This window comes from Diadema setosum, chromosome 8 (genome assembly GCF_964275005.1).
Source record: "Diadema setosum chromosome 8, eeDiaSeto1, whole genome shotgun sequence".
NCBI classification, from domain to species: domain Eukaryota; kingdom Metazoa; phylum Echinodermata; class Echinoidea; order Diadematoida; family Diadematidae; genus Diadema; species Diadema setosum.
This window is the reverse complement of record NC_092692.1, coordinates 34,096,359-34,113,756: the sequence shown is the minus strand read 5'-3', so window position 1 is coordinate 34,113,756 and position 17,398 is coordinate 34,096,359. Positions and strand designations below refer to the sequence as shown.

At 39.8% G+C, this 17,398-nt stretch overlaps 1 protein-coding gene across 1 annotated transcript in view; it reads right to left on the bottom strand.

The window, feature by feature from the left end:
* The window catches only part of LOC140232022 (collagenase 3-like), a 29,309-nt gene extending 17,737 nt beyond the window's left edge, over nt 1-11,572 (bottom strand). Inside the window, exons 1-2 of the mRNA XM_072312173.1 lie at nt 11,444-11,572; nt 3,223-3,554 (exon numbers count right to left, since the gene is read on the bottom strand). Of these exons, the coding sequence (XP_072168274.1) occupies nt 3,223-3,554; nt 11,444-11,572 (461 nt within the window). The remainder of the gene's footprint in view (nt 1-3,222; nt 3,555-11,443) is intronic.
* Between the last annotated feature and the right edge of the window lie 5,826 nt (nt 11,573-17,398).

Here is a 17,398-nt window from a genome sequence, read left to right as displayed (position 1 = left end):
CTTAATGGCTTTTAATGGTCAACAGTGCCAGGAAAGTGACCACAGATGTTTGGATAACTTGTTTTCGTAGATACATTCACCCCATTGTGCACCGCCCACAAAAGTTATCGAGACAGCCAAGGCACGTAAGGCCTTTAACCCTTTATGTGCCAGTGAAACAAATGTGCACAAATTTCACACACAAATCTATGGACACGTAATTTACGTGGCACAAAGAGAGTTAACACAAGTCGCTGAATCTCCTGAAGAGATCAAGAAACAACCCAAACCAACGATACCACAGAATACAATCAAAACTTTCCTCTCTCACTGGATTGCAGGGGTGAGATTGATAGTCGTGGTTTACCACACGTCACGAAGGAGTGATATTCCCTTGATTTTCAACTAGAATTTCGTGGAAACCTCACACCGCTTCCCCCATTAACCCCTTTCCCCTCAAAAGGTCACGAGGTCAGAGAGCACAAAGATTTTATCAAAGATGAGAATGGACATAATCGTTTTGCTAACAATAATCACCAAGATGAGACCCAATGATGAGATCAAATGAGGAACGTTGATTTATTTGCCTCACATTAACTAAACTGTTACACATTCACAAGTATGATCTGTGGTCATTTAGCTGCCATCTGTTGACTATCAAAAACCATTGTAATGACTACAGACATGAACATGTTATTCCTTGCTACCTGTGTATCTTTCTCATTCCTTAAAATGCATGTCAAATTTTACATATTTTTGGTATATTCTGTTCAAAGAAGTGAAAATAAAAGTTTGAATTGAATTGAATAATATTGCTTATTGCAAGCACACACATTGTGCGAATCGGTTAAGAAGGAGACGTGTACACATGTCTCGCTTACGTGGGGATGTGACTCTATTGCTGTATTAAGAGGTATGGGATATCGTTCCATTCTTATCATCTAACAGATCAGAAAACCAATCCTTTACTCAGGTTTTGTGGCCTCGTTGCATTATAAGATCATTTCCGTTTATTACGACTGAACAAAAGAAACGACAGGAAACGAGAAGAACCGAAATGAAATGAATGCGCTAGAAACTAGACCTGTAGACTCTGCCTCGTGTTTTCTGCTATTTTCAATCACATAGGTGTATTTGAATTCAATGCTTGTAATCAACCAAACGAAGGGATCATAAAACTACAGGGATTCGTAACAGTTGTTACTAGTTCCTCGGCGAAATCACATGGAAAGTTGTTAAAGTCAGCATTTACGGTATTGAATCAAACTAAATCACACTTCAAGTTCTGAATAAAAAAGTCAAAACAAAGTGTTTCCCGACTTGTCGAGACACTCATACGGACCTGGGAATAACAACGGACCTGGGAATAACAGACACGGAGACGCGTGACGTCACATCACACCTTGGCGCGATAATGTCATGGTTGACCACTCGTCTCATGGCCGAGCTTATCACCTTCATAGTGTCCGTCTTATTCCGAGGATTCGTCTAAACATGGACGGCGAACTAAAACCCCGGTGAATTCTCTGTAGCTTTACAGACGACGAGTGAAAATAACAGACGTATCGATATCTTAGCTCTGGCAGGTACTCTTTCCAATAATAGAAGGAGAAATACAAATCTCTCTTCTACATTATCTTTCAGGACCAACAAAAAAAGACAGTAATTATAGTAATAATCGTGTAGCGCATAGCGCGAGAGAATAGCGGAAACATCCATTATTATATACGCTGGCTGTCATACACAATATGCCCAGTGATAAATGGATAAACGAAAGCCTTCATTGCTCTTTTTGTATCGCTTGCTTTCAGAAAATACACCAACAAATAAACGGAGAACCGTTTTTTTTTTTTTCAGTTTGCAACATGCACAGGGGCAAAATTGTATAGGATACGTTATCCATTTCTTGCGTGTTCTCTGCCCCCCCCCCCCCCACACACACACACAACAGAGAGACACACACACCCCATCTCAACTACCACTACAACCACCACCACCAACATTGAATGATCTGGGACACCTCGGCTTGTTTCAAATCATTTGACATGAATCGAAACTAATCGTTCTCTCTGGGGACCGTAGTTTAGAAAAAAAGTTTGATTCAGGTTGTCATCTTTTAATACGCCCCAATCGGTGTCACATTAAACCTCTCATGTATTCCATTACCTCGATAAGAACACAAACAGTGATGACATATTGCAGCTCCGGGATTTCGAAACAAGTTGACTAAGTGATCGCAATGTCAAAATGCTTCCCGGGGGATACCTTTATACCTCTCTATTTCATACTGATGTGATTTCTTACCAGCGCAACAACCATCTGAGAAGGACATCAGTTTTTAATGCAAGTTACCGGAAAAAAAAGGCTCTTTCAAATTACATTCACAAAAGCGACAACAACAGAAACAGCAGCAGCAGCAGCAGCAGCAGCAGCAGCAGCAGCAGCAGCAGCAGCAACAACAACAACAACAACAACAACAACAACAACAACAACAGCATCAACATCATCAACAATTTGGACACTCTAGGCAAGATGTCACAATAATGGTTTTACGGGAGTCATACGACGATACAGTATAATATACATCAATGACTGGGTGTTACCTTTAAACGTAGACAACGGGTATTTTCTCCTAGTGCGGGGTGAATCATTTCGTTTTAGTACAAAACATCCGTGAAGCTGAGGTGTGAGTTAATTAAAGGGATGATATAGTTTTGGTTGAGATGGGGGATTCAGATTTTAACTTTTTGGGAGATAATCAGATGTAGCTTATGAAATATTAAAGAGCATACATTCCAAGAAGAATTCTAACGTTATTTGATGTAAGTCGGATTGAAATGGCTGAGATATAAAAACAAGAAACAAAATTCGAAGTAAAATACAGTTGTACTAAAAAGGTGGGTCACACCTTTAAGTAGGACCAGACTTTGCTTTTGGGTATCTCAGCCATTTCAAAATCGAATTTCATCGATGAAACTTTAAAATCCTCTTAGAATTTTATGCTCTTTAATATTTCATATGAAATTTCTCATTACAATGTATCTCTTTAAAAATTGGAAACCTGAAGCCCCATTTCAACAAAAAACTCTCCATCCCTTTAAAGGGAACGCAAACCCAAAGAGCAATGTGGATTGAGTGAAAGCAGTAACATTAGTAGAACACATCAGTGAAAGTTTGAGGAAAATCGGGCAATCGGTGCAAAAGTTATGAATTTCACAGCAAAGCAGGTACCATTGACCTTACCTGTAGGTGATGTGCGTCGAATCCCACTTATAGCGCCCTCCTGCGATGTCATACCGCCTAACTCGATGGTGACGACGATGCCGCCACTTGTGCGGGTAATCCGCGCTGTTCGTTTCGTTGTGAATCGCTTCGCCAATATCCGGATAACCGCATCTCGGTTCCCACATCATACTCCGCGTCCTCTCGTCCATCTCACCGTTCATCGGTATCCGATAAAACTCTTGAAATCTTGTAATTGCATCCGAAACCGTCGTAATATCCTCTTCCGGTTCGAATGTAAATTGATAATCCTTAGGTCTGAGGAACCCATTGTGTACGAGGTAGTTGTATTCCTGCAAACACACAATGATATTTAAATGTTATGTTTTCTTTATGACAAACATGTAGCGAAACGAAAAAGCGAACTGAAATTATTTTATGAGTACCTTTTTCTCGTTTTAAGCGTACCAAACCAGAGAATCTAAACCTAGAAAAAAATATGTTCAATTTACTAAACGCAAAAACATTTTCCCTACGCAGCTCAACGTTGGGCAGGCAATATTCTGAGGAAGTAACCTTTAAATAACGGAATGAATGTTTGAGTGTTATGCTTTAGTTCCTCTTCCATACTTTCTTGTACAACAGAATGTTCTCCTGACCTAGGTGTGTTGGTCAGTACATGTCAAAGTTTGGTTACCAAATAATGGTAACGACACGACGGCCTGGAAGAAAGGCTACTCTGGTAGTAAAGAAATCAGTGTCATCATTTTACATAAGAATTCTCTCAGGACTTTGTAGATAAATTGAACATTTTGATAAGTCAAATGATCGAAAAAGCGTTCACATTTCGCCACCACCGCCACCACAACCATCACCATCATCATAACAACAACAAAACAGACTCCACTTGTGCAGTGTCTTGTAGCAATTGCTTTTTGCATCAGATTCAACAGGTGAGATGAAGCAGTCCCCCAAGACAGTTTCCAATTGATGCTACCACTTAGCAATGCTTATAGAGCGTTCTATTTTAAGACTGCACGTCGTTGACACCCTTGACTTTGCCGCTGACACGTGGGAAGACGCATGAGCAAAGGATGGAAACCTGCGAAGTTAGCGTAACGAATCCGATTAGACCGGAAAAAGCACCCCGATGAAAGACAGGTCTGCTCCCAGACAAAGGGACGAGTTACCGGTCCGCGGTCAAGGTGTCGTCCTATCACAACACTGCGAACCGTGGTGACAGCTAACCGAACTGTTGACGAAGAATTAAAATCTCATCGTTCGAGATAGTTGGTGGATCCGTGACAAGTGAAACAAGACTTGGTCTTCGACGGTGGCCCGTGTCGTGGAATCACAGTGGTTGGTGGTACAGTTGTTTTAATGATACATTGGTTAACTGCAAAGAGTTCCATTTCGCAAAACGCAATGCAGCGACATTAACGCAAATATAAAACACAATCCTCCTTTTGTTGGCTTGCTTTGTTTGTTCCTTTGGTCATAGGTCCATTTTCGTCGAAATAATACATAGAGGAATACAACAGAGCAAGATACGGGTGTGACATATCTAAAACATATACTGGTTAAAAGAAGGTATAGTTCCCTTTCATCTGTTCCTCTATACTTGGCATAGCTACTCTTCTTTGGGGTCCAGAAAGACAATGAGAAATAATAAAAAAAGATATAAAAGATACAAATAGGAAAACATAACAAAAAAATATTATGAAATACTTGACCTCGAGTATTGCTATCAGTGAGCTTCAGTGTGACCGACATCTTGTGGAAATTATTGATATTACACATTCGTTACCCACCCAGTGTAATAAAGTCTGAACTTCCCTTTAAAAAGTTCTGATTTTTGATACCCAAACCTCAATGAAAGTCCTCGATCAAAAAAAAAAAAAAAAAAAAAAAAAAAAGCTTCGTACTTTGGAAGATGGAAAGTATTGTTTAAGTTAGTCTGCCAACGTATTAGTGGTTATCGAATTATCGAAAAAAATGTTCCAGCACGCTGACATATATTCTTTCAAACTTCATAATCATATTTTAACTGAGTATGGATTAAACTGTAAGAAATACAGAACAACTAAACAAACAATAAGGGATAAAATATTGGCATAATTACTATACTTAGTGCTCCACTTTCACTAATCTCTGAAAGAAAGAAGAATTAGAGGCAAAAAAAAAAAAGAAAACAGAGAATGATCCATACTCTTCTGCTTTTGTCATGTATACCACAATCATGCCATGAAAGTCTATTTCGAGAAACGGCCAGCCAAACGAGAATTCCGATTTGTAATTTGCTGAATTTCCCCCTAGTGTTGGCTGAAGATAAAGTTTGTTTGCCCCTGTAGACTGACATCGATACGGGACCAAAATACGATCTAAAACAGATATCCAGAAGAGCCCCCGGTGACTCTGCTCATGGCTTTTACTTCTAACCCCCTCCGGAAGAATGAACGAATGTTGGTCGATGTTATCACCCCCGGAAAGTTTTCGGTGTGTGTGTGCTTTTTGAGGCGAGTTTATTTTTAAGTTTCGTATGTGAGAATGCGACAAATATTTTTGCGAGACACCCACGCGAATCCCGTGACATTTTTGAAGTCTTGCGGATTAGTTGGCGACCACATGGAAGCACAGAGAGAAAGAGAAAGATATGGAATTGATTCTACTGATTAATAGCTGATGACGATGGTTAGGTGACCATGAGATATCAGGCCAGATTAACCTACGTTCAGCCGTTTAAATACTAGTACCGAATTGAAGGTTCTCTCGTACCTCCTTGGTTATAGGGAATACAGCAATTCATATTCTAAAGAAGCTAATGACTCGTAGTGAATTAATTTTCAGAGTATGTATACCCAGCCTACATGCATGGACTGACCTGCAGTAAACAGTGATCAAGTATTCGTATTTGTTTACTTGTTGGTTGATATGATTCATAACTATGTCGAATATGATAAAATCTATTTCACTATCTCTAATCAGTTTGTCAAATGTTTCTTGCAATGATACACTATCTGTTGCAATAAGTGTTGCAACTGATAATAATGATAATAATGATGATATTGATGATAATAATAATAATAATAATAATAATAATAATAATAATAATAATAATAATAATAATAATAATAATAATAATAATAATAATAATAATAATCTATTATTATTATTATTATTATTATTATTATTATTATTATTATTATTATTATTATTATCATTATTACTACTACTACTACTACTACTACTATCATCATCAACATCATTATGATATTATTATCAATATTTTTCATGAAGACAAACAGGAAAAATACACAAAGTGCAAGTTGTCTGCAGACAGACATTACATAGACGAAAAGAAAAATGATTCGAACTTTTAACATGATTGTGTAGATCAGTATTCTACGACGGTGGTGTTTATGTGCCGCAGTAGTATTCTAGAGATGGGATGATCTGCCCATTGAGGTATGTATACCTCCTTGGTCTGTCCATGGAACTGGTGTAGCTCTATGATGACCTGTCTCTCTCGACACTTCTTTTCATTATCACCGACACAGCATGTGCAAAGATTCGTCAAAAGTTACACGAGTGGAGGCAAGCTGATGAACGCCAGAAAACCTGAATCAGCGCAGACGTCTTTGGCATGACAAACTGTGCAGGTGCGTTTGTCCGTGCAGCAGTTTTGGCTTGCTTATTACTCTGTATATCCCTCTAGTTTAATTCCTCCCCCTTCCTAGCTTGTTATCTGTCGGTAAGCAGCCAGCCAAGCTGTGAACATTCATGTGCTCACCGCTGAATGATTGCTGCAGTGTATTAACGGTGAGTAAGTGTTGAGTCAGAGCTAGAGGTACGACTTGTTCTACACCTTATATTATTATTAGCACTGTGCAGTGCATAACGACGCACCGAGGAAACTGATGGCATCAAGACACTACTAGGGTCCTGTTTCATAAAGTTGTTCCTAGAGATACGCACGACTTTATGAACATTAAATATGGCAAGCCAAATGGTTTTCCTAATCATTGTTAATTTCAATGGCTAAAGGTGAAATTTGCAGATGATAATGCTTATTCTTACATTTTACCACACGTTTTTAGTTGAAAGTCTATTTTTGCCCCAACGTACATGAATATTGACATACAGCCAGACTTTGTCAAAACGTAAGAAAAAAATGGGCACACGTATTGGCACTTTTTATTTCAATCATTCGTAAAGTCATGAGTAACTTTACGAACAACTGTATGAAACAAGACTCTGCAAAGGTCTACCTTTTCACTATAGATTTGTATGATAGTTTTGAATTACACATCATTGTGACAGTCCTATCAGAGATTACAGTGTTGTTCCTCTCACTGCTTGCAATGATCACCTTGACAGCAAGATGTAAACTTGTTTTGATTTACAGACGGCATTCGATCGGCAGTCAGATTTTAATACAGCAGTACGTTCTCGATCCCCAGGGTGGTACGAGCCGAGAGCGGAAAGAAAGACATAAGCATTTTACTCGAGCAGCAGACGGACAAATCGGGGCGATGAAATGTCCGTGCCACTGGCGCGCGCAGAGCGCCAGACGCCGCCGTACAGAGTGAAAGATGCGAATAGATGTCCAGCAAAATATGATATGATCGTCCTAGTGATTCAACCCACTCCCTCTTGCAAATATCAAACAACACCCCCCCCCCCCCACAAAAAAGGGGGAGGAGTATGGAAACGTACACAACTCAACTCGTTAAATATATGCTTGCTGCAGAAACTTCATAATCATAGAGCTTTATAAGGCCTATAAAATATAAAAGTTACGTCCACCAGTCAATCTATTTATGAAATAACTCAAGTTCATCATCAATTTCCTTTTTTTTTGAGGGGGGGGGGGGAGGGGCAAAATCGTTAATAGTTTTTGGAGATGAGAATATGTTATGAAGGCTATTTTTTGCACACAAAAGGCACAGACAAATTGATTTATCCAGCAAGAGTGAATAGGCCTATAAGTTCGCTCGTCCATTTTTCTTTCAGTATAAAATCTCGCTTCTTCGCTTATAGGTATACCTGGCTATACATCATTCGGTGAGATGTTTTTTTTATCAATCATGTCCCCCTCTTCCTTCTCGATCCAGGTGTATAAATAGGCCTACCAGTCCTAGCAACGTACGCTACGCTAATGGGCTCACACGGGTAAATAACTCCCCATAGAGACCTGTCTTAAAATTCAAAATTCAAAAAATTCTGTAGAATAGCTGGGAGAAATGAGGTGTTTCATCTTCACTAACCTGGATAAGTGAGCTATACCCTGTCATCCATCAAATTTCCAAGGGTCCGCAAAGCCAGACTACGAGTTCTTTTCACTCAAAAATCACCTATTTTCCGTACATGCACCCAATGAAATATAGTCCCTTCAAATTCCATGAGAAAAGCTTTCATCTTTAAGCCAAAATGCAGTTTGTAGAGGAATTCATACTCAATATCTGCAGCTATTCAGTTTTATGCCAAGCCGCATTAATGATTTTTAATTATTTTTTCTTCATTTATTTTGCTATCTTTGGTACGAATTTGTGGAGGGGTCCGGGACATTCCATTTTATTTTACAGGTGTGAGCCCTAATGATAATGGCAGGGCCCTCTGGTAGAGCAGTGCCAACACTGAAGAGGCTACCCTGGATAGAAAAGACCATAATAATATCATTACATCATTATGAAATAATTATTATAAGTTTAAGGACATTTTGACACGCTGTCAAAAAAGTTATGAAGTTTAACTTTTTTTTTTCTAATGTGCCATATTTGATGGATGGGAAGGTTTCAACACTACGTGATGTTACAAATAATACACCGTTACGGAAGGCATAAAGAGAATTGCAGTCCCTCGACAGGCATATCCTACTATTCCCTTTGCCTTATGAAACGGTCGAGGCAAGTCAAGTGCTCTTCCATCATGAAAACAGAAACTATATGGTATTCTCTTCATATCAACTGTTTTTCGTTCCACCACTGTGACATTATGAACCGATATTGCCTTTCGATCCAGCGATGACGGCATAATTATTCATATTTTATTTAGTAACACTTATCTAATTGGATTTTTTTTGTTCTGTTTGTTTTAATCGGTTCCCCCAGTTATAGTTGGTCTTAAAAACATCTGCATCTTAAACTTCCCCTAATCTGATTTATCACGGGACCTGCGGCTGTACAAGCTAACGCTTTTACGCAGGCCCCATCATATTTTTTCGCATCATGACCACAGTTCAATTCGCATGTATACAGACCTTGCGTTTATACCAAATCAAACTTTTGTACATTCCGATGAAGTCTCATCTAATTTATGTTTTGTATAATTTTCGTATTTATATAGCCTACTTTATTGTGATATATGTGAGAAATATGAAAATAAACTGAACTGAACTGAAATGAAATGAAATGAAATGAAATTAAAACAAACAAACATACAAACTTAATAATAACTTGTGAATGGATTGTCCAGATTTCCTCAAACTTCTCTAATTTTTTCTACTGGATATATTTTCTGCATTCACTGAATCTACACATTCCCTTTGAAACAATGAAGACCCCGACGGATGTTTAGGCTTACTTGGCAAGGGGTATGTACAAAGACAGTTGATGATGCTTGCTCCCGTGGAAGTAGGGACGTGATGCGCTTCATCAATACATTATTATTATGGTATAAGGTGACGGTAATAAAACCCTAGCGAAAAACATAATTTCTAATCATCTTTTGTCCACATCACTGGTGTTTTTAACAATACAAATAACCCGCTGAAAGACATGTCCCGCTTTTGAACTGAATGATTTCCTCTGTCAGCTGTTATCCAGTTGGCAAGACAAATAAAAGCTGGTTTAGAGCCAATAATCTCTTTTTTGGATTCTCGCAATCCAGGAAAGTAAGGAATGCCGGAACATCGCTGTACTATTCGGGTGATTCGTTAGCCCACTAAACGTGGCCGGCCGGGGTCACATCCTTTCGGATCGGAGAAGCCGGGAGTATACGTTGGGTCGTCTTGGCGCACAACCAAATATAACAGCTTGCGGACGGCGGGAATGGAAGAGGGGGAAAAAGGATCTTTACGTGTTATCGTCTGCTGCCGTGTAGTTCACAGTCACCTTGGTTATTTTGACAGTTCAGGTCAAGAGAATTGAGAACAAACAAACGAGACAGTGATGCGTTCATCGAACAAGCTCGAAAAGAACCGAGATGAAAAGCCAATGAGAACAAAAGCATACGAGAAGCCATAACATCAGTACGTATAGGCAATAGGTATGAAAGAGATTCAGGAGTCCGTAGGTAACTCTTGGATGCTCCAGTAACTAGGAGCTGAACCCGGTCAGAGAAATATGCGATATGCAGAACAAAATAAGACATTCGAAATTGTTTGAGAGAAAGACATTTTTGTAATGCAATAGGAAATACACGAGAAAGTCATATAGTCAGGAGATGGATATATAGACAACAGAAGCATCACTGCACTTCATACATAAGTTAATACGTGTCTGAAATGGAAAGTATCTCACATCAAAGCACATCATGTGGTTTCTTGTGGAGGATACATCCAAAGATCATTAGACGTTACGGAAATCACCTGACTATAATCACGAGAAAATGCATTGGACCATCACGCCTTTTTCCGTATTCTAAAAAAAAAAACCAAAACAACAACAACAACAACAACAACATTGGCATCAGTGACTACAACAGCCAACAAATCAGGGCTGTTCCAATATTCTTTAATGGACTTTTGAAATGAAGATAACCGACAAAGACGTATGTCATAAATGCTTTAATCTATTATCCTTTTGATGATGACATTGATTGCTCTTTTAACAGCTTCATCAAAATTACAATCATTATTCGTCTTTCCAGTAGGTTCCTCCATATTTCACGCATTACACATTGATTTTCTTGGTGATTTAATCATATAGTGTTTCGTTACTACGACGATGTATCATTATGTTTTGTTATTGTTGTATATAGTCTGTTCCTTCACAATATGGTATCATTTACATTATTCCTTTATTACAGCAAAGAGTGATTCTGTCGAGAGTGGGAATATATTTGAATTGAATTGAAATTAAAGTAAATTTTAAAAAATATAGGCCTAAGTATTTTGAATTAAATGATGACAACTACTGTGACTTGAATTCAAAGATATGACAAATTGTCTCAACCAGATCGATTGGAAAAAGGGAGAGCAACATTGCGGTAAAATATTGTGGACTGAATAAAGTATACTTACTTTGGGTGAGATATGTAGTCTGTCTGTGAGAAATTGGGGGATTCTGGGTGGAACCGCGGCTGGGAATGTGATACCAATCAAGTTGAGGAGAGCGAGAATCTGTAAGGCAGTTTCCATGGTAACCGTCATCCTGCAAGTGATAGAAGCAAGAACAATGAAAGACACACGGCGTTAAAACTCCGGCAAAAATCTACAGTGAGCGGTAGGGATTGAACTCGTGTTCTTGTCTATAGATTTCAACAGAAATTGTTCAGAGTTGGAGCTCTGAAGAACCATTTTTTAACATTCTTGTCCAAATCTGCCCTAATTAGAAGTTGCGATCTGGAGCTAATGGTAATCAATGGCCAAGGCTATGTACCACTTTAGTGTCTCCATACCAACCTTGAGTGTCCCGATTACCGAAAACGAGTTATCCTCGTGAGTGCATTCCGACTCCTTAAAGTCCTGACCTTGTTGCTGACACAGCAGAAGAAAACAAGGAACACAATGTCGTTGACCCTCTTCCTTTAACATTTGAGATGTTGCTTTATTAAACGCAGAATCATCCAGTTCCACAATTGTTCAACTTTCTGAATACTTTCCATGGTTGTGACGGGGTTACTTTGGATATTCATTAACGCAACACTCTCACCACATGCCATCGGCTCCTACAGCAGAGGGTCTGTCTCGTAGCTGTGTCTCGTGAAACCATTCTTTCATCTGGTCCCAATTGCTTTTCGACATCTAAATCATTACTTTGCTACAAGTTTTATGAAGGTTTGTTCTGCGACCAATGAAGCCGAGTTTGAAGTTTCCCTCACCACTTTGTAGCCTATCATTCATCACTGTCATCCATCCATCCTTATACACTGTAGCAACTCTTGCGCGCGAACGAATGACAAACTTACGCTACATTGAACCAGGGAGGTGAGAGTGAACTGAATTCTTCTTGTACCTGACCTCTCTCGATTTGAGAAGAAATAAGATCCTGGGACATTGTGAGAGATCCTCAATCCAAGAAAAGGTCAAAACAACTGCATCCACTTTGCTATAAAATGATGTTACGAGACGATTTTGAAAACATTGCATGGAACAATCTAATCACCTATTTATAAATGTTTTAGTAACTTCCTGCACAGTTACCGGTATAGTCAATTGATCATCATCGTTCGATCGATCATGATTATTGTTCGGCACGTCCAGGTCGACCATTGGTCGGTGTAGCGTGCAGTAGTGTCAACAGAGCCGAGTATTTTGAAGGCGAACTCCCTTCACCATGGCCATTGTGAGCACATGGTCAAGGTCCAGAAGCCAAAATGTCATCCAAAAGAACTTGGAAGCAAATGCACGTTGAGGAGAACAACAACAACTGGATCATTCGTATCAAGTAGGTCTCACTCTCAAACATCTTGGTAAAGCGGGAGCTGCTGAATCCTTTGCTTCTTAGATAAGAATTCCCATGCGCGATTTTCTGTTTTCTCATGTGTTTTCCCTTCGGGCTTCTGCACAGGAAGCAGGCTAGGCCCCCCGTTCCTTTCCCCGGACGTTTTCCCAGCGACAGCGGTGAGATGTAGGAGGGATCTACGCCACCCCTCTCTGAACTCAGTGGCCCGGGGAAGGTGCTTCTGAAGATCAAAGTCGGGATAAGAGTTGTGAAAGCTACCCCATTAAATTTGAAGGAACTTGAGCTCGCTGCAGAGAAACGGAGTAGAAGAAAGAAAAGAATCGGAGAACATGGCGCTGAAATACGAGACTTTAAGCCAGGCAATGTAACCCAAGCCGAGAGCAGTAGCGTATTTGGGTTAAGTTCAACATGTTACACGTCCTCGGTTATAGCTCACATAATCTGATCCTGACACACCGCGCAGGACACACGCTTAATTTAGGTCGACGACTCCGAATGTTTACCCTGTCGTGGAAATCATTCTGTTTAAGAAGCGGTGGAAAAAGTAAAGTTCCTAACGAGGAACAGAATTAATATGCCCAGTCAGGTGATCTATCGCTTCTTTACGTATCTCAAAGGACTAGGCACGATTTCTTGAACCAGCTCACCTAGTTAATGACATCCTCCAGTTTCGCGTTGCTTCTGATTGAAAGAGAAACACACAAATCCGTTCTCATGCGCAGTATCAGCCTCATAAATGGCAAAAAGTTGGTTTATATTTAGAAAGTATTTTCCGTCATGAGTTGTATGTTCTCCGTGGCCTCCATTTATATTTGCACTTGATCAATTTTGGCATCGTTTTGCATAACTCCTATTCCCACGCGTTCCATGACAACGAAAAATAAATAAACAAAGGAAAACATACAGGTACCATTAAAATGAGATTACAATTATCGTCAAATAGACGAAAATAAAACAGACACACACTAGGAACATATCTTAAGATAATGGGTCTATACTGCAAACATTTTAGGCCTACACATACACGTTCTAAGGAGATACGAATCTGTTTGAATTCACTGTAGTTTTTTTCCAGGTTACTCTGTTGTCAGGGACTAGGAAAATATACTTGGTACTGATGTTTTCTTCAAACTGATACCATCTAGTTGTGCAAAGCTAGCATCGAACGGTTTATTTCCACATAGGGTTTACTGTAATCACTTTCATCAATTGAAACTCATGCAATATCGCGCCAGAAAGGAGAATTGTGGAATATCATAAATGGAATTTCCAGCAGACAATCAACATTAGAACACTGGAAACTGAGCATTGAATATCTTACAGTACCAGCATTCTTGATTCGTCTTTTTTTTCTGCGCATGCGTATAAAATCTACATAGACTGTATAGACATAAGTTTTCAGCTGTTCATATGTAACTTTGAAAGCCTCAGTGTTCTTTTACTTTTCCAGTGATCCGAACATTTCAGAATTATGTATGAACCAATACATCGTGAATCTAAAGGGGGGGGGGGCAGTGTGGTTGAGAATGGAAGATGAATTTTTATGGAGGTGCACCTGTTAAACAAAATAGTTGTCGAAACTTTTCCCATACTGTACTTCGTATGAATGTGTAGTCCACTCCCCTTGAGAAGCTATAGGATTTTTTATCTGATAGGTCAATTGTTTCACACTGCTACCCGTTACCAATGACCTCGAAGGAAACCGGTCCAGCAGAGAAAAACCGGGGGAGGAATCGTGCGGACGTCGATGATGAAGACGTCACGAAACAAATTTTCTTTTCGAGATTTGGACCAAAGAGTCGCCGTCAAGGATAACTGTAGAAAATTGGTAAATTAGATCACGACAGATGCAGAAACAATCTGATGCGTAAACACAAAAAGGGAAAGGTCACAGAGGGACATATCGCTCTCCAGTGGGTGTTTGATTCGCTTCCCCGCCCTGCAGGTTTGTTTCGCTCGCTGCTCTTCGTGTTTGGCTGTCACTCGAAGCAAGACAGTCGACATTTCCATTATAATTCTGAACATTGGCATATTCTTGTCTTTTTTTAACCCCTCCTCTGGACATGAATTCTTCAAACAAGTTGCCATGAATTGGCTTTACTATAGGTAAATGATCTACGGACACTGGTACCAAAGTTATAGAAGCGAGTTCCAACTTGGGCATCGGTGAAGATTGTGAAGATGACCTCGTTTTGATAAACTCAGTCACTGCCACTCCTAAAGAGCGCCCCCGATAGATTCCCTCATGACCGCCATTGACGGCCATGAAAGAGAAACCGCTGAATTTTATTAAGTGACATGAATGATTCCGCCTTATAGTGGGCAGCATATGAGATCATCGTGGTGTACGTGAATCGCAAACATTGCCCACACCACGAGGATACCCAACCCGTGTTTGTGGGTTGGACCATTTGACAACCATCACATATTTACAAAACAGATATCACACTGTATGGTCGCAACGGTACATTTTCATACAGGTTATGGGGAGCATCTACTTCGCTTATGGGAGAGTACTCATTAAGGGTACAAGCGACATAGTGATATTTTCCCCTCGCTCCCCTCACTACATACAAACGTACATACACGCGAACGAACGAAAAAACAAGCACACAAACAAATAAACCAGAAACACTAAGCAATCTCCATATGTCAACTACGACGGAGATAGGGTGTACAGTAAGGACAACAGAAGAATGATAACAAAACCATAATGACAAAATGAACATCGTTTACCTGAATCTTGTGGATGAAAAAATGTTATGCAGTCTGTATTTACAGGATGTACGGAATGAAACTTTCCAACAAGGCTTAACTTTCCAACAAGGCTTACCTCACTCGGCAACGCATCAACACCAGTTTAGTGCACTTCAATTCAAAACAACGGCTACGGGTAGCAGGCAGTTCACACTATTGAGTATAAGTCCATCATCTCATCGAGACATTAAAAGAATCTCCAGTATCACCACATCCTAGAAAAGCTTCCCGGTATCTTTATTTGGCGCTCAATCGTCCCTCAAATATTGTATATCGACATACACGCAGCCACATTCCAGAAATAAAGTGCGTTTCGCGTATCTTTAATTTGTTCGTGGGTGATGACGACAAATAGTCCATGCATGTAGATATCTTCTGTGTCTTTGTTTTGCTGTGACTGCGTTCATGCTTATACTCGTCAGCTGCGGTGATACAGTCGTGTATTTTCTTCAGCATCAGTTGCCTAGCAACGGATTTCACCGCAGAACGTCATCATCTGTAAAGCCAATGGAGTATACTATCTTTTCGCTATCACGAGCTACTGATGCACTCTTTCTTTCTTGACATACTTGAGTTGGATATCCGGTGTGTCGGATTCTTCTGACAGGTATAAGGGAATTTGTTACACGCTGATTCAGTTGTTGATGTACATCCAAGGATGGGCTGCATTGTTACTAATGTTAGAGCCACGTGCGGTTTGGGTTTAACCGCCTCGGAAGTGTTTTCCTTCTTGATACATGATACCACCGAAAAAAAATCCAGAAAGAGACCGTTTGTCATGTTCCATGAGCTTTCACTTCGTTGTAGTATAGTTTGAGAAATGGGTTATCGTCTTCAAATCACAGCAAGCGCTAAAGTAGATTGCCAATACGTTGTGGGTGGGGGAAAATGTAGGAAATGACTTCATTCTCTATCCACAGAAATTCGAGCAGCATCATCTTCAAAGACATCCAGTGGATACGAAATCCCGAGAACACCTTTGACTGTTACCATGGTTACTGAAAATGTTCACAGCACACAATCTTCAGATGAGAATAATGAATGAAAACCACTACAGTCTAGTCATGTATTGGTAACATGTTTGAAGTGGGTTCAACGACTGAGCGGGTGACAGTCGAGGGGTATGGAAGTCATACCGCCCTGTGTGATGGGTACGCTACATCAGCTGATGAATGAGATGAGAAGAGTTGCGTGATGTGATCTAGCCTTTTAAATCTTACACAGCAGGTCTGCATCACAGCAGCCACAATTTGTGCCTCTGGACCGAAAGCTGTCAAGCCCTCACACCTTCAATTGATAAGAAATGATGCTCGCATCGCTCACATGCCAATCATATTCACGTGACTATGACGTATACTTTGTACTAGAATCATAGTCCTGTATCTATTTCAAATAAACTGAGAGCCACCTCGAGTATTAAAAGAAGAAAGTTAAAGAATTTTATACGCGCAAATCCTTTTTGCCTTCACAAACGTTTGATATCAGTGACAGTTTTCTGTATAGGACGTATATAGGACAATCTCATGCCAGTTATTATCCTTGCAAGTATAGCTGATGGATGTTGATAAATCACCTTTTCCTGTTTGCTTTCTTGTTTCTCTTTTCGTTGCATTGTCAAGTTATAGAATTACTCAAGGACTTTGAGTTAAACTAGGTGTTTTCCTCACTTTTGTTTGTGTATGGTCCAATGTAGCTCCCATTCCTTATAAATACGATGCCCGGATCGTCGTCATAAACATCCAGCGAAAACAAAGAAATCCGCATGACAAATTTACTTTCATAAAGCTATAAATATTCGAAGCACACGCTGACTG